Source organism: Protopterus annectens, chromosome 2.part0, assembly GCF_019279795.1.
Source record: "Protopterus annectens isolate FY-2018-M chromosome 2.part0, PAN1.0, whole genome shotgun sequence".
Taxonomy (NCBI): domain Eukaryota; kingdom Metazoa; phylum Chordata; order Ceratodontiformes; family Protopteridae; genus Protopterus; species Protopterus annectens.
The window spans coordinates 1,748,912,138-1,748,936,545 of NC_056728.1; the positions used below are offsets into that span (position 1 = coordinate 1,748,912,138).

Sequence of the window (24,408 nt, forward strand, 5' to 3'; positions counted from 1 at the left end):
CATCTTGCACTGTCACACCAACCACCTGCATGTCCTCTCTCACCACATTCATAAACCTTATCTTAGGCCTTCCTCTTTTCCTCTTACCTGGCAGCTCCATCCTTAGCATCCTTCTCCCAATATAACCAGCATCCCTCCTCAGCATATGTCCAAACCAATGTAGTTTCACTTCTCTGGCTTTGTCTCCAAACCATCTAACCAGAGCTTGACCCTCTTACTATACTAATTTCTAATCCTGTCCATCCTCGTCACACCCAGTGCAAATCTTAACATCTTTAACTCTGCCATCTCCAGATCTGACTCCTGTCTTTTCATCAGTGCCATTGTCTCCAACCCATACAACATAAGTGGTCTCACTATCATCTTGTACACCTTCCCTTTCACTCTTAATGGTACCCGTCTGTCACAAATCACTCCTGACACTCTTCTCCAACCATTCCACCCTGGCTGCTCTTTCTTCTTTGCCTCTCTTTCACATCCCCCATTACTCTGAACTATTGATCCCAAGTATTTAAACTCATCCACCTTCGTCAACTCTACTCCCTGCATCCTCACCATTCCTCTGTCCTCCCCCTCATTCACGCACACATATATTCTGTCTTCGTCCTGCTGACATTCATTCCTTTCCTCCCTAGAGCATTTCTCCACCTCTCCAGGGCTTCCTTGACCTGTTCCCTACTCTCACTACAAATCATAAAGTCATCCGCAAACATCATAGTCTATGGAGACTCCCGTCTAATCTTGTCTGTCAACCTGTCCATCACCATTGCAAATAAAAAAGAGCTCAGAGCTGATCCTTGATGTAATCTCACCTTCACCTTGAATGCATCTGTCATTCCTACCGCAAACCTCACCGCTGAAACATTGCCCAAGTACATATCCTGTACCACTCTTACAGACTTCTCTGCCACTCCCAACTTCCTCATACAGTAGCACAACTCCTCTGTAGGCACCCTGTCATATGCTTTCTCTAAAACACAATGCAACTCCTTCTGACCTTCTCTATACTTCTCCATCAACACCCTTAGAGCAAACTTCACATCTGTAGTGCTCTTTCCTGGCATGAAACTGTACTGCTGCTCACCAATCATCACCTCCCTTCTTAACATACCTTCCACTACTCTTTCGCATAATTTCATGCTATAGCTGATCAGTTTTGTCCCTCTATAATTACTACAGCTCTGCATATCACCTTTATTCTTAAAAAATCTGTACCAATACACTTCTTCTGCACTCCTCAGGTATCCTCTCACTTTCCAAGATTTCATTAAACAGTCTGGTTAAAAACTCCACTGCCATTTCACCTAAACACCTCCATGCTTCCACAGGTATGTCATCTGAACCAACAGCCTTTCCATTCTTCATCCTCTTCATAGCTGTCCTTACTTCCTCCTTGCTAATCCCTTGCTAATCCGTTGCACTTCCTGATTCACTATCCCCACATCATCCAACCTTCTCTCTCTCTCTCTCTCTCTCTCTCTCATTCTCTTCATTCCTCAGCCCCTCAAAGTACTCTTTCCATCTGCTCAACACGCACATCTCAACCTTGTGAGTATGTTTCGCTCGTTATCCTTTATCTCCCTAACCTGCTGCTCATCTTTCCCAGCTTGGTCCCTCTGTCTAGCCAATCAGTACAGGTCCTTTTCTCCCTCCTTAGTGTCCAACCATTCATACAACTTGCCTTATCCTTGGCCTTCACCACCTCTCCGTTTGCCATACACCTGATCTCCTTTTACTCCTGTCTATTTTCTTCATCTCTCTGACAGTCCCACTTCTTCTTCACCAATCTGTATACTCTAATGTACTTCCGCATTCCACCACCAGGTCTCCTTGTACTCCTTCCTCTGTCCAGATGTCACATCAAGCATCTTTCTAGCTATATGCACTATTTAAAATATATGCAATATATGGAAATATGCAATATAAAAATGCATACACTGATTCTACTCAAGGAAACAAATATCTGAAACATAAATGTATAGTATCATTGCAGTATCATCAGAAATAAAAAGAGTATATGTTTCTATAAATGTGCATAAAATTGACATTAAAAATGAAAATCTCCTCATTAAAATTCAGGATACAGCTGTTTCATTGTTTTTGAAGTTAGGAACAAGATCAAAGGACATTTTATAACTTTGTAAGTAACTAATTTAATGGCTTGAAAGTTTGATGAAGATATAGCAAACTGCTGTGGAAAATGCATAATAACTTGGTTATAATCTGAGAGCTGATCATCATTGTCTATATATTTTCCCAGTGTGGAGGCCTGACTGTAGTTACTTGGCTAAGCCGTTATTACATAATCTATCTTCCACCATGGGGAAAATACTTATTTCCCAGTCCATGCTGTTTTTCAAGTATTCCCCTTGTGCCTAGTTATAATAAAATATGAATAAACAGTGCAGTGTGTGTAATACATGTATACGTGTGCATGTGTGTGTATACACACACACATATATATATATATATAGAGAGAGAGAGAGAGAGCGAGCGAGAGAGGAGTCGCTCAAAAGATTGAAGATTCCTAATATTGACTGTCCAAACCTCGGGAGTTGAAGATGTCTTACAGGCTTTTTTTTTTCTGGTTTCGGTGTTTTGGGGGATCAGGAATTTGGCTTTTCTCCAACACTTTGCATTCCTGGAGTTGGTATTTATAATTTGGAGGGGGTGCAGTTTTCTGTATATTTATTTTCTTTGTTTAAGTTTTCAAACATTTACATTTAAACCATTGCGAAGTTTTGAATGTATTGTAAAATATAATATAGAATATGACTGGTATTGTAGAATATATATCTATCTATATATATATATATATATATATATATATATATATATTTATCTATATATATATATATATATATATATATATATAAATATAAAATATGACTGCATGATTAACTTTGAAGCATAACTGTTGAATACTTTGAAAAGTGCAAACAGCTGTAGTTTGACATTAGAGTAAAACTCAAAAGCCATTTCAAGAATGTAAGTGTTTTACAGAGAGGCTTCAATTCCCTGCACCCACCCAATCCAGTGTAATCATAGCTGTAATATATATATATATATATATATATATATATATATCAAATACAGAATTGTGACATATTAGAGTGACAGAAGTTCTCCAAGATGCTACACTGCATTCTGTGAATTAGTATCCAGTAAAGATGTCACACATTACTATTTGTAATTTTCAGCATTGAAGCTAATAAATGCACACGGATCTATTTTACATGGTCAGCATTTCACAAAGCCGAAGACCATATGGCTGAGACCATATGATCGACTTTTAAAATGTCGATCATGTAAAAAAAAAGAAATAACACAGCAATAACTAACCTAAACATTGCTAGGAGGGGGGCAAGCCCCCCTGCTCCCTCCACCCCCTGACACTTAAATATACTAATTCAGAGATCGCACTACAGTGCGGAAGATGGAAATCTTTCCATTCTGCACTGTACAGAGATGCTTGTTCCGCATTGTCGACATTTCATAAGTCAATCATATGGTCTCAGCCATATTGTCTTCGGCTTTCTGAAATGTCGACCATGTGAAGGAGACCAGAGAGAAAGTGAGAAAGGTATAGATAGACATGTGTGTGCATGGGTCCCCTTCACATGGTCGACATTTCAGAAAGCCGAAGACCATATGGCCGAGACCATATGATCAACTTTTGAAATGTCGACCATGCGTCAATCATATGGTCTCAGCCATATTGTCTTCGGCTTTCTGAAATGTCGACCATGTGAAGGAGACCAGAGAGAAAGCGAGAAAGGTATAGATAGACATGTGTGTGCATGGGTCCCCTTCATATGGTCGACATTTCAGAAAGCCGAAGACCATATGGCCGAGACCATATGATCAACTTTTGAAATGTCGACCATGGAATGGGCATCTCTGTACAGTGCGGAATGGAAAGATTTCCATCTTCCACACTGTAATGCGATTTAGTATATTTAAGTGTCGGGGGGTGGGGGGAGCAGGGGGGCTTGCCCCCCTCCTAGCAATGTTTAGGTTAATTATTGCTGTGTTTTTTCCAAATTTTACCAAACACACTGGTTATGGGAGTTTTCAATTATCCCACCATCAACTGGGAAACCTACGCTAACCCTAACTCTCTAGCGCAAAAGTTCTTTGACTTTGTTAATTCAAATGTCCTGGAGCAAATTGTCCATATCCCGACAAGGTGAACAAACATTCTGGATCTGGTCTTAACCAACATGTCAAGCAGATGCACTGCAACAACTGTCGAACCCTCATTAGTTAAAACTGACAAGTCAGTCACCTTTGAGCTACCACTAACACCAGAACTCGCAAAGGGTAATATCAGACTAAACAACTTCACTAAGGCAAACTATGCCCTCCTAGGTGAAGGTATAAATGCATTCCAAGCCCTACTCTAAGCTGAATGCGGTAACTATGTCGAAGCTTACACTAAAGCCCTCTACAATCACTTGCACAAGTGTATAAACTCAGCCAAACCAGAAAGAATCAAAGCCAGAGCCCCAAGTGAAAACAAGCTGCCATGGTGGACATCCAGCTTCAACAAACTTTGCAATAAACACAAAGAGTTGCTGTCTAAGAAAACAAAGGCAAGACTCCAACAATGGAAAAGCACCCTCCTCAGCCTCCACAAACAAATAAGACAACTTGTCAAATCCTCCAAGGGCTCCTTTGAGAGAAACAAGTACAACCAAGGATAACCATAAGGCCTTTTACAGCTACGTATGTAACCTAAAGGGTAGGACCCAAGCATGTGCAGAGCTAGTGGCCAATGGTATCACACACACTGACCCCTACAGAGATAGCAAACCTACTAGCAGATAGGTTTGGTGAAAATTTCCCTACCTAACTTACAACAAACCTTCCCCCAAACCCCCACCCCCACTCTACATAACTGAAAAGCAGGTCCACAAAGCCTTGTCCAAGGCAAAAAAAGCACAGTCTCTATGGAACCAGACAACATCCCAGGCTGTCTTTTAAACAGGCTAAAACATGAATTAGCATCACTACTAAGTACCCTTTTCAATCACAGCCTAACCACAGGCTTTGCTCCTGCAGAATGGAGAACAACAGTTATTCCCCTCCACAAAGGTGGCCTAGCAACAGACCCAGGGAAATGCAGACCCATAAGCCTGACCAGCCTTATCTGTAAGGCCATGGAACATAGCATTATGGACCTCATAAATAAAGACATAGGTGACCTCCAAACCTTTGATATTACCCAATTCAGCTTCATGAAGGGCAGATCTTGCCTGTTAAATCTGGTGGATTTCATTGAAAATGTGGCCAAGGCCATTGACTAGGCCAGATGTGTGCACACAACGTATCTCAACCTGGCAAAGGCTTTCGGCACAATCCCACATTCAGGCATTACTGATAAACTTAGCAAATTGAATGTAAACCCCTTCGTTGTAAGCTTAGTTGCCAACTAGCTCACAAACCAGACACACACTATCAAAGTGGATGACCTGTTACCAGTGGCTGCTACAGGGGTCAGTACTGGGCCCCCTACTGTTTGGTATATACTTTACTTTTCAGAAGTTCAGGTCAAAACTAAGGGGTTGTGGCTGATGACTGCAAACTAGGTACAAACATTGAATCCCCAAATTATGTCAGTATACTCCAGGAGGGTCTCACACAGACCAATGACTGGTGTATTAGTCATGGTCTCAAACTGAATGCAAGGAAATACATCATCATTCCCTTCAGCAAAAATAATGTGCCCTCACACTATCAAATCAACAACAATACCCTAAGTACCCATGAAGTGGTAAGGGACCTGGGATCACAAGTTAACTGTGACCTTAACGTCGGCCACCATGTGTGTACTGTAGTAAGGAAAGCTTTCTACGTAGCACACTTGATTAGTAAAGACATTGCCTCAAGAGCAAAAGAATTGTAACCCCCCTATACTCGACACTTATCTGGCCCATAATTGAATATAATGCCCTATTTGGCATGTACCATACTAAACACCAGTAGCAATTAAAGAGACCTCAGAGGTTTCTAACAAAGAAGATCAAGGGGTTCCAGCATGTGCCTTACACAGACCAACTAAATTGTCTGTCACTATTCTCTGTATCTCATAGACTTCTTGGGGGAGACTTGTACCTCACCTACAGAGCAATCCAAGACCCAAACCTAATGAACTTGCTGTATATCCATAAATCAAATGGGACTAGGGCTGACCATTCCAGGGACCCAGGTATGGCCTGCGACTTAAATAGACCATGCTGGAGGAACAGATTTATTTCCCAGTGATTTCCACGTCTTTGGCACTGGCTACCAATTCTGTGAAACAGAGCACCTCTATGACAGTGTTCAAGAGGAACCTGGACGAGTGGATGGGGCACCATAAATTCTTACTGGGGAAAACGTCCACAACCCTTCTGGACATGGACAGCCATTATTAAATGCAATCTTGGATATTGACTAACATTTCTGTGATATTACGTTGTGATGAAACAGCTAGGCTTAAAATGACCTCCAGGTCGATAGGCTAGTAATCTCCTATGATCGTATGATAAGTATAAGGAAATGAAAATTAAGTTTAAGCTGTAATACTCTGCAATTTTTAAAGCCTTTTATCCTCTAAGAAGACAAACTTATCTAGATCCACAGCAAGCACTTGCATATTTGGATAAAATGCAGTCAGATCAGGAAAAGAAAGAAAGAAGATAGAGAGCTTCATCTCGGTGCCAGACCTAAAACAACAGGTGGCAGTGTATTAGACAGGATGTCAGCAAAATCTTTTTCACTTTTCCAGAAGAGAATGTTGGACAGGATGAAGGAGATGAATGAATACAGTAAGAGAGTAAGGAACTCGACTACCACCGAGTCCATGTACGATCATGAAGAAGCCAATGAAGGGCAATGATGCCAAGATACCTGTGAACTGAAGGGTCATTTTGTACTTATACGCTGTGTTCATAGTAGTTTATTAATTGTTAGTCAATGTGATTGAATATTTCACTTGTTAATATGAGAATTCACACAAAACGGATTATAGCACTTGCTTATTTATCGTTAGGTTTTATTTATTGAGGGGCAGCATGGTAAAATGGTGATTTCATTTATGAAAAAAACTTCCCATCAGTTTAGTAGTTTGAAGTTAAATAACCTGACTGTGAGTCATTACAAGTGGGGAAAATTCTATCCTCCTTGCTTAATAAATAAACACAGTGAGACATGGAGGGAACAAAATTGTTAAAGTTTATTAATGGCAGTGGCTCTGTACCCTCCCTGCACAGTTTGGGAACGCAAACACCTCACAATGATGAATATAGGCAGGAGGGGACTACCCTGTAAAAATGGGAGGGTACATCATCAGAGAGAACTACAATATGTGGAGGGAGATGTCTAAGGGCATACACTATTTGCAAATAATGTTGAGAGGCCAAGCGCCATACCTGGGATGGCTTGTATAAATCCTTTAATAGTTTGATAAATGTAATTATGGTAAGAGAGGCATAAACTGGGGTTTCTAAAGAGGGAAAGGGAGAGAAAAATAAAACTTTTTTAGAAGAACAGAGCTATTTAAATACACAGATATGATTTTGTAACCTTGGAACAATAGTTAGATTAGCTGGCAAAAGTTACTGCCATAATGAAGAGGAAGGTAATTCTAAAATGAAACACTTCTTCCCTTATGGGTAGTCTGCTGGTCTCCTCGTGTAAGCAGAGTAAGAACTGTAGGAGAGTTGGTCAAAGGAATACACATGATATTATTTCCTACTCAGGAAAGAAACAGCTAATCAAATTCACATTCAGTGAGGGACTTGGTACCATAAGGATATATGGAGTTTCAGAAAGATACCAGAAGGAGAATAATTGGATTAACAGTAATTACTGACAAGCAATAGCTCGCATGATTCAAAAGGTAGCAAAACCTGGATTTTTGATTATACTTAAGAGCAGTGTTATGTACAGGATTGGGGGAGGTCTTCATAAACTTTTTGGTTTTAACCACAACAGTTTAGGTATACAGATGACAGTAAATAGTGGTTCAAAGGTGGAACAAAGCACAAGGCTTGGATTAGGGAGGCTCTCAGATCAAGGGATATTACAAAGTATGTTAGAAAAATGTCCCTGATTATAGGATAGATATATTGGTATGAAATGATAATGGGCTGGTAGGAGGAAGGAAGGCAGAAAAAGAGCTAACATATACACAGCATTCGGGTACACATTGTAATGCTACAAGAAACACACTTACATTAGCAGTAGCATGAACAATTCATTAAACAATTGAAAATTAATATATTAAAAACAAGGCTAGAAAGGGAGTGGGGAAGAGGAGTCCTGATACTTATGAAAAAAGCTATGGGGATGAGTATTGAGGCAGATCTGAGGGACCAATAAGTCAGATGTATTTTGGTAAAGGGGAGGTGGCAAGGAAAAGAACTTTAGATAGCCTCAGTTTATATGTTACCAAAAGATAGAATCTTCTTCTTCTTCTTTCGCCTTTTCCCGGTTAGGGGTCGCCACAGCAGATCATCTGTCTGCTCATGATTGGCAGTGGAGTTTTACAGTGTCGAGTTGCCAGCCCGGCACCCAACCTTCCACAGAAGGCACACACATGCACACACTCACACCTAGGGCCAATTTAGAGTGTCCAATCCACCTACTGCATGTCTTTGGGATGTGGGAGGAAACCGGAGCACCCGGAGGAAACCCACTTGACCACAGGGAGGACATGCAGACTCCGCACAGAAGGCATCCCAGCCAAGAATCGAACCGGAGAACCTCTTGCTGTGAGGCGGCAACGCTAACCGCTGCACCACCGTGGTCGCCCGTTACCAAAAGATAGAATAATGGATGTAAAACCGATTATGGGAGAGATTATGGCACTCATGCAAAGTTTTATAATAGTGTCGGGAACTGAAACATTATATCTAGAAGAGAGGTTGTCTGTGGAGGGTCAAGAATGGGCAAGATCTTGCTAAGACGTAGATATTTGGGGAAGTATATGAATACCTTTGGTCTAACAAATGTAATGACCACAGGTAAAACATGCATAAATTTCACTTATTACTCAGCCAAATACGGCAATTGGGCTAGATTAAGCCAATGCTCTGCATCCAAGGAGCATGAGACCTTGATACATAATCAGAAGACTCACCCTATATTGTTGTCTGATCAGTCATTTGTGCAGTCTAATACCAAAACCACCAGTCTGAGGAATATTTAACAGCAACAACAAAACCTCGTACTGTCAAACCAGCAAGGAAAAAATTCACACGGTACTAGCGTCCACTCAGTTTATTAGCCGCTTTCGTCAGAAAGACTTCATCAGAATACAAATTCACAACATACTCAGATAACTTGAATGCTTTTAGAGCAATGATCTTGAAATGTCTGTTTTTTGAGAACAGTTAAGAACAATAACATTTCTACTGCAAAGACTAAGGCAACAGGCAGTAGAGAGAAAGAAAGATCACCTAGATAAAAATAGGAATACTGGATGTTTATAAAAAGACTTAACAAAAAAGTGTGAATGTGCTGTCAGATTGCTGTAGAGACCTACATAAACATAAATACAGTTATAGGAAGCATTAGAGTTTCCCCTCATAAGATGGTCTAGATTAGATATGGTGCACCTAGATATATTGCGAGGGAAGATTGGCTTTTAATAACACCATCGCTTGCACCTTTGACCCACCAAATCCCAGAACTAAAAGGCAGATGATGTTGGCTTTGTTCGTTCTACCTTCGTGTGTGTGTGGACCTTCAGCGCCATGAACATCCAGCCACAGAGCCACAGATCCAAGACCTAACAGACTCAGCTCAGATCCATCCATTGAACAAACAATAACAACAAACTTTGACTCAGACTTGGCAAAAAAAAAAAAAAGGAGACCAACAACACTGCTTAAAAATTGTGTGTTCTCGCGGATACGACGTCTGTAAAAAAAAACAGTGCATGCAGATCAAATATAACGCTTCACAGACTGACTTGCTGCAACTGTTTTGTCCTTGCACTGGTCGTTGTTGACTTTTGGCACCGGGAAACAAATTGAAAATAGAGAGTGCTTGAAGCAACTGAAAATATCAAGACTGGGGAAAGAAGAAATGCAAATGTTAGAGGCTGAAATATAGAAAGACAAGATAAGGCAGAAGGTTGGCACCCAAAATATAGGCAAAACTCTAGACACAGACAGTATCCCAACATAAGTTTTGAAAGGGTGTTGGGCACTAGTGGTTCCAATAAGAATTGTTCAACAGAGTTCTTAAGGGTGGAGATGGACCTTTCTCCAAGCAACAAGCAGTTTTGGTGGTTATACCAAAGGAGAGTAAAGAGTAGACAGATTCTGGGTCATGCAGGCCCAGATCCATTCTAAATCATGATTATAAATCTTTTATGATGGTACTAGCCAAGAGGCTAGCTATGATTTTACATTGGATAATAGAACCAGATCAGTGTGGCTTTATTACAGGAAGGCAAACTGTTGATAATATTAATTGGTCCATTATAATGCAGAAAGAGGCAGTTGATTGACATAAGTAATGCAAATAAGTTTGGATGTGGAGAAAGCCTTTGACGGGGTCAGTTGGAAATTTATAAATGACATTATGGGGTAATTTGGATTCTCAGCCACATGGTTTAAAATTTACAAGGGAGCTGGAGCATTTATAAATGTGGAGGAAGAATACAGGTTCAATAAAGATAAAAAGGAAAACAAGGCAGGAATGCTTTATATTGTCTTTGTTATTTGTTGTTTATTTGGGACCCCAAGTGAGGGACATTAGGTCATCTGAAATAACTGGTTATACATGCGGTGATAAACAGGAAAAGATTTCATACTGTATATAACAGATCCAGAATGTGTTTAAGAGACATGTTTGAAAGCTTAATGTATACAATAGGCTTTTGGTTATAAAGTCAATGAAGGGGAAAAATGAAGGCTTTAGCAATAAATTGTTTACCAACGTATGATCGTGCCCAGGATTTTCTGCACTTGTGGGACATACTAAGATCAGATATTTGAGTGTATGGATAGTTTCAGATGTCCTGCAAATGGCTCATTATACATGCGACAAAACCACTCAGAACTGAATTTTTATGATACAAAGACAAAAAATGTTGCTTAGGAATGAAGAGCAAAAGATTCAGTGAATACAAATGTTTTAGTATTAGTATCCTGGTCATTTTTGTGTGTCAGGCCTGTTTTTTTCAGCTTGTAAATATGTCAGAAAATCAAAAAGGAACTTGGGGATTTTTATTGGGAGTGAGTGTGCAGTGAGAGAAGCTAATTCTCCACAAGGAAAAGTGGGGATGGGAATGCCTGATTTTGACTTTTATTTCAGAGCCACTCAATTTAGAGTTCATAGACCTATATGAAAGAAATTATATTAACCCAGGGAGAAAGTTTTCAGGAATGAGACCATTTGGACATATGGGACCTAGTGGAGGATCAGCAAGATGAAGGATACATGCATAGCTACATCGATAAATATATTAAACAATTATTAGAACCAAAAAAAATGTAAAGGCTTGGGAAGGTGATATCATGCCTCTAGGATTCCTAGTGAGGAAGGAAAAACAAAGTAAGGGATAAGGTAACATGCATTTGAAGGTAAAAGCAAAAACTACTAAGATATTGGGAACAGTTAGTACAGGATGGAGCAATTCAAACTTAGGAAGTAGCCAATGCAGAGTTTAATTTAAATGTTACTAAGCAGTTATTTTATTGGGGTTTGTCACATGAAATTATCAATTATTAGGAAAACCTAGCAACTCAATAAGGACTTTTTCCATTGAAGAAAGGATGGGATGACAAAGACTCTGGTGTTACAGAAATTGCAAAGTGTTGTTGGAGCTGAAGGAGTATTGTGAGATTAAAATACCACAGAAATAGACAGCAAAGCCAGGAAAGCAATCTGGAGGAACAGAGTAGAATGACATATGGGTGACTCCTAGGTTTGCCACAAAGTCCAGAAAGTTCAGAATATTCATGTGGAAATGTATTCACACATGTTTTATACTCATGAAAAGATAGAGATCATGTTCCCCTGTTAGAGGTGTGAAGACATAAGTAGGAGAACCTGTGAAGACATGTTCTGAGAGATTGCAGGACTCTAAAGATGCATTCAGGATCTGAATAAACTAATAAAAATACAAGGGAATGACAAACTGGAGCTGAATAGAGAATCCTTCTTATTACGTTGGGACAGGTAGAGGAATTGGAAACGTGCAGTTTCATATTGGCTACAGTGGCTAAGAAAGCCATTAACTATAAACAGAGAATAAGAGATAAACCTGATTTTCGATGTCAGAAACACAAACAAAAAAAAATTAGAGGTATAGAGTTAAAATATTGAGAATAAGAAAGACATTCTTGTGCATAAAAAGGATGTTGTGAGAGAAAATGGGGGAGACAAACTTAGGAAGTTTGGGACGCCACTGCAAGGAAAAGGATACTGAGGCTAACAGAGGGGCTGTTATGGTAAAAAAAAATTATGCCAACACCTATAAGGGAGTAACAAAGATAGGTTCAACTCTGTTATACCTTGGGGATATGTATATCTGATTTCAAGGGGAGGGGTCCTGAAGTGGGGAAATTAGGAAGATCAATCAAGGAAAACAATCTGGAGGAAAGGTGCATGACGGCAAAAAAACGAGGATTTGAGGATTAGAAAGTCAATGTATTCTTATTAAACATAATGAAAGCATTAGGCATCTGATGACAAGAATACTACTACTGTAAAGGTTGTACTGTGTCAGAGGTTGATGCCCGTGGATTATGCACCATACACGAGGACTGCAATGAATGTAAGTTTGATGTTATGTTAGTAAAATTTCTGGCTGAAAAACAATTTAACCACTGTCAAATACACACAGATTCATAATTTTTTTTTCAACTTTTATGGGTTTATGTCTTTTAAGAATTAAAAAGAAATATTTAACTTTTAAAATGTTTCTCTTTCAATGGAGACATGTGGTATCTTGGCATTGCTATTTTCTGTATCGTTTTGTCTTTTGTACTATTCACCAGCGCAGGATTTAGGCCAATTGGACCTCTCAGGCTATGGCACGGCTATTATGTCTTACATGGCCTAGAGATTTACTAGAGAGACAAGGCATTTTCCTAATGTTAATCTTGTTCACATAGTAGTTACAAGCCTCATTAGTGGAGTGGACAATGTGTCCTGTAATGCATTTCACTTGTGGCTAGTCTGGCTTTATTAGTAACAATAGCTTTATGTCTGTTCTGTAGCTCACAGTGTTAACTGCTGACACTCCCAAAATAGACAGTTACTTTTGCTGAGTGATAAAGTTTTCAACACAAAGACTGTTGTATTAACCAACTAATTTTCTGTTTCAGCCCAGTAACTATCTTGTAAGATAAGGCCATGCTAAATTAGAAGATTGATAGAGAGATACTCTGTTTTATTTTGCTCCTCTTGTTGTCATGGGGTTTATGATTTGCTGCTAATGAATACAATTATAAAAAGTACCTGAAATAGTCAACTTGAGAGAACATGAAAACCAACCCCAGCAAGCATAAAAAGATACTGTTCTGGGAGGTCATTTCTGATCACTAAGACTTATGACAGTATGCTATTAATTCAACAGTGTGGCAGACAAATGTTTGCTGCAATCACACACCCACCCACCCACCCACAACCTCTTTTTCCCATTTTTGCACATGGGGTTGTGGTACTACTTCAACAGTGACAATGATCTAAAGCCAAGGTTTACTGCAAGGTGGCCAGCCCTGTCTCTGTAGATCTTCCACACCACACACTGGCATGCAAACTCACATTTATGGCCAATTTAGAGTGTCCATTCCACCCACTACTTGTCTTTGGAATGTGGGAGGAAAGCAGACCACCCAAAGGAAACCCACATGAACACAAGGAGGATATGCAGACTCTGCACAGAAGGCACACTGGACGAAAATCGAACCGGGGAGCCTTTTGCTGTGAGATGACAACACTATCCGCTGTACCACTGTGCTGTCCTTATAAGAACAAAATAATAACAAAGAAGTGAAGCATAAAGTGAGTGTGCTCGGAGTGGTAAGAGGCAGAACAGTAGAGAAAAATTATTACTTTTGCTGAAAGCGGAAAACTTTAAAATGAGCAGTCTGTCTCATAAATACACTGCTGGGGGGGCTATCAGAGTTTCAGAGTCACATATAAAAGGTGGAAGCAGAAACAAAGCTAGAAAATGGGCAGTATGGACTGAGGGGGAGTTTTGGAGGGGAAGTATATTATAGGAAAATGAATTAACCATGTTTTTTTTTAGGTGTTCTGATTTTTCCCACCTGCCAAAACATGATGCTGAGTGACTTCTCTGAATCATGACTGCATCAAATTCTTAGTGCTGCCTTTGTGACCTGGGACTTGACTGGAAAAGATCAGCATGTATTAGTCCACTTTCTATTTTAGCAAATGGATAAATAAATAAAAATAGTTTTAAATGGGATGGTGTGTAAGTAATTCTGTTTCTAAGGAGAGACCTCAGGTTATTACTGGCATATCTGCTGTGCAGTCTCAGGAAGTTTAACAGATTGTGGAAGTACATCGACTGTAACTAGATATGAGAATTAACGGAATAAGGAATACCAGCATTTAGAGCAAGTACAGGAGAAGATTGGAAGCCCATGAAGCAGAAATTAGCTAGGGCAGAACAAAGGGGGTAGCTGCCCTGGGCACAAGCTATAAAGGGCGTGAACATGAAATCATCAGTGCTGAAATGTAAAACTGGACTTTAAATCAGTACCGCAGTTTGGTACTGATGTGTTACTGGTGTTCGTTCATTCATTCATTCAATTCATTTAAATACTCACACATATGCATGGATATTTAAATAGGTTGAATGAGGATTTCCTTCACATACACACACATATATATATATATATATATATATATATATATATATATATATATATTTTTTTTTTTTTGCTCTTCAAGTTTAGTTTGAGGAGGAAACAGTCTGGGTTATGAGCACTATTCAAGGGTACCAATTAATGTAGCTACTGCTCTGCCGTGAAGGAAAAAAGGGGTAGTAACGAAATGAGAATGAAGGGTGATTAGAAATTGTTCCTGCTCTTTTTTGGTCTCCTAGTTCTCCCACAACCATTAACTGCAGCCCCGTGGACTCATCTGTCCATTACTTCCTGGCATCTGAAGACAATGGACACAGGAGGCAAAAATGTGAGAATGTGATGAATCACAGAATTTTGTTAGGTTTCAGGTTTCAAAATCAGCCTGGCCATTACTAGTGTAAAGTCTGCTTGGTGTTGTCTGCAGCACATCTCAAAGACAATGCAAAGTGTAGAATACTTAACTTACGAATATATTAATTTTTATTGATTTTATTTATTTATTTAAAGCTTGCTAACCAAGTATGAGCACTGATCCACCTACACCATTTTCAAGCTTGACATGGCAGAAATGCAACCAAAGGAACAGTAAATTTTAATCAATATCACTGCAACAGTGATAATGTAAGAGCAAGCATGCACAGAAGTATAAGTCAGAATAATATGTAGCATAACTGAGCACACTCGTAAGTAGATGTGATACAAGAATTCAGTTACTGCAAAAAGAATATCTGTGTACTGTAATAACACCATATAGTATGTTTCTATGAAAAAATAATTACAAAGAACAAATAATTTGAGTATGTGCAATTGTTGGACATGTGATGTAAAGAGTGTAAGACTTAAGTCAAGTGAGGGGAACAAGGGAAAGTAGGGAGACAGAAAAGAGAGAAAAAAAAATAAAAGAAGTGCTGGAGAGAGACAAGGGAGAAGTGTGCAGCTATTACCTACCTAGTTTCAGGGAGGAGTTTGGGGACATGTTTACTAGTGAGCCAGGGTGCACCCACCCAATGAAGCACTATAGGCCTCGGCAGCCCATCAAATAGACCGTTTTTAATATGCCAGAGTGAGTTAAGCAGTCTTCAAGAGAAGACCTGCAGAAGATGTTAAGACTTGGTGCGGGGGGGGGTAAACCAGGAGTCCAATAACATAATTCTGTTTTAACATGTCTTATGACAAAATATAAGCTAATAAATACACACATGACTTTGCCTTTAATGCATAGGAATAGGAAGTATTCCTGATGCCTAATCTGAAAAAGTCAAGTCCAGGAAACCAGCAAGTGGAATAAAGGTTGAGGTGGCAGATGTTGGGGGGGGTTTAGGGGGGCAATTGATGAGCCTACCAAAATGGCCCACATTGGGGCTTCACAATTTTTAAGGTCAGCCCTGCTCATCCCAATGACTTTAGGTCATAGCTTTTTTTTGTGGTGGTGGGGATTTAGATAGAATACAGAACCCATTTAAGGAAAAACTGTGAATGAGAAAGACTGACTCATGTAAAAGAAATACTGTTGACCTTTTTTTCTGCTCAGCAGGTAGAACTTGCATAAGAATGTGTCAAATACCATTGTGAACTTCACCAAGCCAAATGGAAAGCTGGACGTACAGGATTCCTTTGATACCAAATGATGCAGTAACATACATTCTTTTGTACGTACCTGCAGCAGAACTGTTGGCAGTGCACAGGCTTGTTTGTAGGCAGTGGAAAGAAATCATTGATGGACCCACCCTTTGGAAGAAAAAATGCCAGTGGGAGGGATTTATTCCCAAGACTATCAGAAGATCACCGAAAAGCTGGAAAGTGTTCTATGTCCTGAGCTCTCTGAAGAGAAACCTGATTAGAAATCCTTCTGCAGAGGGTAAGTGTAATTATGTATCATCAATTAATATATTGACATGATCTTTCATTAAGAGTGGGTCAGAGTAGCAGTAAATTTTAATATATGGGTTCTTGCACTTCAGTTTTTCTTAGCATTTGGTGTTCCCTTGCATAAGTTGAAGCAATGCATATGCTGAAAGGTGTACTGTCATGAGCACTCCATAAAAGAGTTCTGGTAGACATTGATTTTGTATTTCTTACCACCTGGAGACCATTGATTGAGTAACTATATTTTCTATTTTTGCATAATTCGACAAGTACAAAACATCTGGAAAATTTTCTTCAAATTTTCTGACAAAATAAAAATGGTGCGTGCTGAGCAGAGTTGTTCATTTACTGTCTTCCCCTTAGAAAGTCATTAAAACGTGTGCTTCTGAAAAACGTATTCACTTCAAGTTTTACACAGTGTTTGGTTTATCTGGATTGTTCACAAAGTATTGAAGCTTGTGAACTTTGTCTAAATTGTATAAAACAACCAAAACTGGAACATGAAGATCTTTACAACCTCTTTTTCCTGCAACAGAAATTTCATACACTTTAGGTGACAGATATGTCTGAGTCTACAAATACAAATAAAGATAAGAAGCATAAGATGTTCATAGATTAGTACTAGGCTAACTGCTCTTGTGGGCTATTTTAAGCCTAGCCAATTACTCCATGTGAGAATCAAACCCTGCACCTTGTGTCTATAAGGTAAGTACCTTAACCATTATGCCAACCAAAAAAAGTTTGAGTTTTTCATGTATGATAGAAGAACCTGAAAGGTGACAGAAAATGAAGGGTTTAAAGATAATTAATTCAGTAGCTCCACTGGACATATGCAGTCGATGCTTATTAAGTCTGTCAAATTGATAGACAAGTGTCCATCCCCATATGTGTTCTCACAAACAAAGGAAAAAAAATAAGGGCTAGTCACATATGCAAGTCTTAGAAAAGTCACCACTGACTATTGTTTTCTAGATTGTCACCTGCCAAGCCTCAGAAAGCATCTACTTCTAAAGAAACCTCACCAAAGCAGCAATACATGATAGTTGCATCTCCCTAGGAAGCCATTTTAGAGAACACTATAGTACCTTCACTGTCTAGACCTTTGATAGTACACGTGCCTGTTTAGTGACCAGTGCAGGTACTGATACAGTTTGAGGAGGAGTACTTTTGTTTTGTGCAGGAGTACATCTGGACATTACCTCAGTCTTGCACAACTTCTTCTTCTTCCTGCTTTTCCCGGTTAGGGGACGCCACAGCGGAACTCTGGTCCGCTACACAAAGTGGTAACGGGCATCTGGTAAAAGCCCTTAACAGGATGTTCTGGCATTCATCTCTGCCCTGAATTAAAAAAGAGCTCTTCATTTTTGTTCTCTTCTAATGAATAAGATGACCTTTATATTGACCATGGGCGTAGCACAACTCCCAGTAACAGAATTCAAATAAATCAATAATAGACTTTCCCTGAGATGTTGATACACACATGAAGTTAGTTTTACTAATCTTAGACTTGTTCAAAGATTAGTCAAACCAAGGAATACGTAATAAAATATTAAAATGTATTTCTAAACATCTTGGTGCTTATATGTTCTGAAATCAAGAATGGACTGGAAATCCAAGCTGTACCTAACAGGGTACTAAATGCCACAGGTGTGAGGCTCCATATGAAAATGACTTAAAGCCAGAGTGTTCTTGTTGTATTCTGGAAATCACTTGGCAGTCCTTTACTGGCAAAACAGAGAGGTCAAGTAAATAGGGTACTGGAAACTCCGTAAGCTAAACAGGACCCAAGTAATGCAAGGACAGATGTGTAAGCACCAGTATTATAATAATCTTGAAGTCATAGGCAAACAATGCAAACCAAGAAGCATGGACATAAAAAATAAGTAGTAGTACCTATTAGGAATTACAGTGAAGCATTTTGAATGAGCAGAAGACACTTTAAAGGGACACTATAGGATTGCCAAATAGATTTGTTTGCCTCAGACCGAAATGCAAGTGTTGCCACCCATTTTATTAACTACCTCCCACTTTGTGACATTACTTTTCAGTCCTACCCACATGTCACTTGACTCTGCATACCCTGTCCCATTCCTTTTTTTGGTTGCCATATGTAAACTGAACTGTTAATGTACTAGTTCGTACTGATTTTCAGTAAAAACTTGTAGTTCTTACCTCCCAGGTTAAGGCTTTTTTTTTGTATTATAATAAAAATTGGTGGTACTAAACAGTAGTATAGCTATGATCATAAGAGCAAAGCATGAGGGCCATAGCAAGGTTCTGTGCTGGTGTTAGGTGTCTAATTCAGGTAATGTGCCTCAGATTATAAGACAAAAAATTGTGAGTAGCTGTCACTTGGTCCCTTACTGACAGCTGATCATTGAGAATCACATCTACATTATGTATTGAAACACAAACTGAAGTCCTTTCCCAATAAATTACAATGGGGGCAGAGTAAGAGCTGTGAAAGACCTTAAGGTTGTATGAGTGGTGATAGCTTTGGTTTAGCCAGGGTTGAGATTTAAATGGCTACTTCTTATCCATTTAAGGATATCATTCAATTTTCCTTCTAGTGATTAATGAACTGATGTGTTCGGACAGCGTAGTGGTGATATCTCATACCTGCTCTTCAAGTGCTGTGTACTTCCCCCTGTTCAGCCCCACTCCCCAGGGGAAATTAATGCGGGTACAGAGGATCCATTTCCTGAGAAGTGATTTTGAGATATTCCTACCATGAGTCAAACTCAGAGAGATATCACAGACTTTATGTGTCAAACCCGTTGAAGATGACAGCAGGGTTCGTGTCTTCCTACATTTAATAGTTTCATATAACAGATTACATGAGAAAAAAAATCTGTGGTTTATGAAGAAACTTTGGAACCAAGCCAAAGACTTTCAAACACCCCTAATTATTAGAATGAGAATTTACTGGATGCACAGGCATACACCCTGTCCAGGGACATACCCTTTTCCTGCTCAAAACTGACCCAAATTCTAACAGTAGATCCAGTGGATTTTGCTTAGGGAGCCTGTTTGCACTTCTCAAAGGTAGAGACATATAGTGCTATTTCCATATAAATATCAAAGAAATGTCAATAGTGTCTCTAGTCTAAGGGTGCCAGAACTGAAGTTTAGTCCATGGACCATCTGCACAACAACTGATGGATATCATAGCCTACTGTCTCTGTATAGAAGCCATGAGCATATGGAACTGGAACATCGGTCACAAAATAAACCTTCACGTGGTATAACTTTAAAAGAAGAAAATATTTTGACAGGCTACAGAAGGAAAAGCCTGTCTCTAGCAATTGGATGTCAACTAGACATTTTTTCAGTCAATAAAAGCTTAGTGGGAGACTCTACTATAGAAAGCCTCTTTATCATAGTAGCTGATGCTCTATAGTATGTTCTGTATTATGGCATACTATAAAGAAGGCTTTGTAAATTTAATTTCCTTGTATTTTTCAGGGTCAGACTTAGGACCAGAAGTATGCAGAGATTTAACGTTCAGGTCTATGGATTTCCAGATGTAGATAAATATTTGCAGTCTATGTTTCTGCCAGATAGGGAGATGGGTACCCTGATAAGTTCTAATAAGCTGTAATGTACAGTACCATGACAGTATGCTTGCATTGGAAAGAATAAATAATAGATTATTTGTTAAAACCTACTTTACAGTACTGTTCATAATGTTAATGTTCTCTCTCTTTCAATGAGTGAAGACCTGTGGCGTACTCCTGGCAGTGTGCGTACTAACTCATCCTGACTAACCCACTACAGTCTACAGGTGGACCAAGCCACTTAACCAATCTCCCTCCTACTTGAAAGCCAGCATCATTCAACTTCACTCTCAGGATCCCACTGATAAACAGAGCCAAACCCATCACAGTCTGCAGGTGGACTGAGCTGCTTAACTAATCACCCTCCTACTCGAAAGTCAGCATCATCCAACTTCAATCACTCCCAGGATACTGCTACTAAACAGAGTTGAAGTATGCATGATTAAGGTTTTCTAGCCTAATTGTTATATCAAAAGTGAACTACAGACACTAGTAAAACTCTCTCTTTATTGTGCACAATGCCAAGGGTTAGTTTCCCATTGGGATTTTCACCAACTCCCCCTCTCTTCATCTATCTCTTGACACCTTGACAAATGAACCTCTTTCCTCTGCTTGATCTGCAAACTCATTAAATACCTTGTATTATCTTTTGCTCTACGTATGTGTAACAAGCTGCTCTTCTTTCACAGACCCCTGTTTTCCCTCTGAAGTCCTTACATCTTGCTCTGTCACTAACTCCTTTCCAACTCTGCCTTGTATCCCCAGCTCCTTTTCTATCCCTTATTTCTCCTAGCCTAATCCTTCTGTGGACTGAAGTTCTTTTCCTGCTCTACAATGGTTCCAATAACCATCTTTTACTTCCTTACCTTCTGACTGCAGTATCGCCTCTCCTCACTGACTGTTTCCTTGTGAGCTACAGCTGTGATGGTGGGACCCCACTCCATTCAGCCCTTGCTACGCTTGGGCTTCATTTCCCTCCACTACCCTACCTCCAGTTCTTACCCACCCCCACTATCTCCACATTTGTACTCTCAAAATCACATCACATCGTCTAATCAGCTCCTCCCCTTCCTCCCCACAAATCTCACTGTCATACCCTAGCTCCTCCTGCTCACCACACATCTTCCTCTCAGTACTCCTTACTCTATCCCACTTCATCTTTCATTCACCACTTGTTCTCTCTCACACAACCTTCCCATTCCTCTCTTTTGCTCTCCCAGTCCTTTTTATTCCTTATCCCTCCCTCACCTCCCCATCCAGTCTCTCTTCTACTTTCAAGCCTTATTCTTTTTCTTCCCACTACCCATTTTATTATCTCTTTCCTTCACCTCCTTCCTTCTATCCTAACATGATCTCTGTATATCACCTTACCCCTTCACTTCTCCTACTATCTCTCCTTACATGTTACAAAACTAATACCTCTCCTGTCAACTCTCCACCTACCCTTACTCACCCACTTTATAATACTGACATACCCTACCATATCTCAGTAACACCTTATTTGTTTAACTTATCCACCATGTTCATACACAAACAAACTCCTCATCATCAACCCCTTCTGCATTCAAACACCTTACTAGCAAATTTAAACGCCACTCGCAACATATTTTCTCCAAAAATATTTTACTATGTGGAGACGTACACCCTAACCCTGTCCCCAATACCCTTCTCTATCTTGTCCTCAACTCCTTACCCCCTAATAACTCTATTTCAGGACCATCTACCAAGAGTCTTACTGTCTTATTTGTAAATATTCATAAATCTCCTTAACAAAATTCCAAAATTTCATACTTGGATTGCCCACCACTTACCCGACATAGTAGTACTTACAGAAACCTGATTCAAACCACATATCACAGACACCAAAATTCTTCCACCAGGTTACAACATCATCCACACAGATAGACTACACAAAAAATCTGGAGGCGTAGCTATACCTTACCTCAACTATCTCAACATCACACCACAAACAGTGTCTCTGCCTAACTTTCTCCCAGCAGAACTAACTGTAGTCAATGGCAAACAAAACAACTACAAATCACTTTGCATCATTGGTATCTATATTCCCCCTGGAAATAATATCTTTACTATAGAAAGTATACTCTCCTTCAACTCCAGCAATATCTCCAATGAAACTATCATCTGTCAATATTGACTGGCAAACCCTGACCACTGACTACCCTACAGCTAGCCTAAATCTACATGGATTCCCTCAACTAATTTCCACCTGCACCCACTTCAATAAATCCTCCAACATAGGTACCATCATTGACTGGATCCTTGTTTCTAATCCCAACATATATCACAACCATAAAACACTCCCAGACACTATCTGTGACCACCTCCCTGTCTCTGTTCAAAGACTTTCCTTACATAACATCATACAACACAAATACATAGAATGCTGCAGTCTCTCCAACTTCAGCACAGAAGAGTTCAGTAATATACTTAGCTCTATTAACTGATCCTTCCTCTGAAGCAAACCACTGGAGGATATAGTTCTGAACTTTAACCGCATTTACCTGGATACTCTTAACTCCCTTTTTCCCCTTAGGAAAAAGAGAGTCAAAGCTTGCCATGCACTGTGTCTCTCCCATTCTTCCTGAATCCTTATGCACAATGAGGGCACATTTTGGAAAATCTGGCTTAAATCCAAATCTCCCAATCACTTTCAAACCTACAAGCAACTCTGTAACTGTACAAAAAAACAAGTCAACATAGATAAAAAGAACTTTTATCTACAACCTCAAACACTCCATCAAAACTCCATCTGGAGCATTTCTCCCCGGGCCTCCGCTGAAAACAGGCTCTGTGGAACCTAGTCGGACTTTCCCGGTCAACAAATGATAAATAAAAAAAAAAAAAAAAAAAAAAAAAAAAAAAAATTCTGGAATACAATAAACAAAATTCTGAACCCTGGGTCTCCAGGGATATCACCCATTCCCAAACCTCTCTCCCTCTGAAACTGCCACTCTATTCAACTCCCACTTCATTCAGTCCTTTAACAAATTAACACCAAACTTTTCCAACCATTACCCCACACTACCACCCTCACTCCCTGACAACATACCTGGTTTCTCTCTTAAACCAGTCCCTACTGCCTACATAAAATCTCTCCTTACCAAACTTAAACTGTGCTCTCCCACACTGGATAATCTTCATCCTGAGTTCCACAAACTTGCTGCTAACTCAGTAGCATTTCCTGTTTCCATCATAATTAACAGAGCTCTTCAAGAATCATTAGTCCCTTCTGTCTGGAAACAATTTTACGTTGTTCCACCTATAGAACTCACTAACTTTAGGCCCATTGCTATTCTGTCCCCCTCTCTCTAAAGTCTTGAAAAATGCATTAACAAATGACTTCTAGAACATCTATTAAACAGAAATCTACTCACATCAACCCAACATGGCTTCCGCCCTAACCACAGTACAACTACCCCTCTGCCTTCCTTCACACATACCATCACTAAAGCTAGAGAAAGCAGTGACCTTGTTTCCACCCTTTTTCTGGACCTCTGCAAAGCCTTTGACACCATCTCTCACTCCTTACTTCTTCATAAAATGTCTGCTCTTGGCTTCTCTAACTGTACTCACAACTGATTCTCCAGCTACCTTTCTAACTGAAAACAGTTAGAAAAATGTTTGGAAAATGGTTTAATTCATTCCCTGCCCAAACAAAATTAAAAAATACACTAAAAATGTAAACATAAATGTAGCTCACCATGATTTGAAGTGTAGAACATCTCTTAAATGGAGGAGATGATGTGGAGGAGGAATGGCAGAGGAATGGAGGACTATTGTACATTCTTAAAACTATGGCTTACATGTAACATACAAATTTATTTGATGTTAAATCCATCTAAGAATGCAGGCTAACATGTTTCCTGTCCAGCTAAAATGCATGTCCATTACATCATTGTGTGATAGTTACGAAATAAATATCTGTTTTCTCTGATTTATGATTAATGTTTTATTTAGTTCACTTTAATTTGATATAAATTATAACTTAAAACATCTTACAACAGTTTCCTATTCACACCCCAGAAGAAATAATAACATTATAACTTAAAAACATCTTACAACAGTTTCCTGTCCACAGCCCTACAAGAAATAATGACACACAATACAGTGTACACTGGTGTGTC

General features: G+C 39.4%; 1 protein-coding gene across 2 annotated transcripts in view; it reads left to right on the top strand.

Moving 5' to 3' along the window:
• LOC122793603 (F-box only protein 6-like) overlaps positions 1–24,408 on the top strand; it is a 376,976-nt gene that overhangs the window by 36,462 nt on the left and 316,106 nt on the right. The window contains exon 2 of one of the 2 annotated variants that reach the window (XM_044061777.1): positions 16,375–16,698. In XM_044061777.1, the coding sequence (XP_043917712.1) occupies positions 16,428–16,698 (271 nt within the window). In that variant the 5' untranslated portion in view covers positions 16,375–16,427. Of the gene's footprint in view, positions 1–16,371; positions 16,699–24,408 lie in introns of both variants that reach the window. The other variant, XM_044061778.1, reaches the window with a different exon arrangement.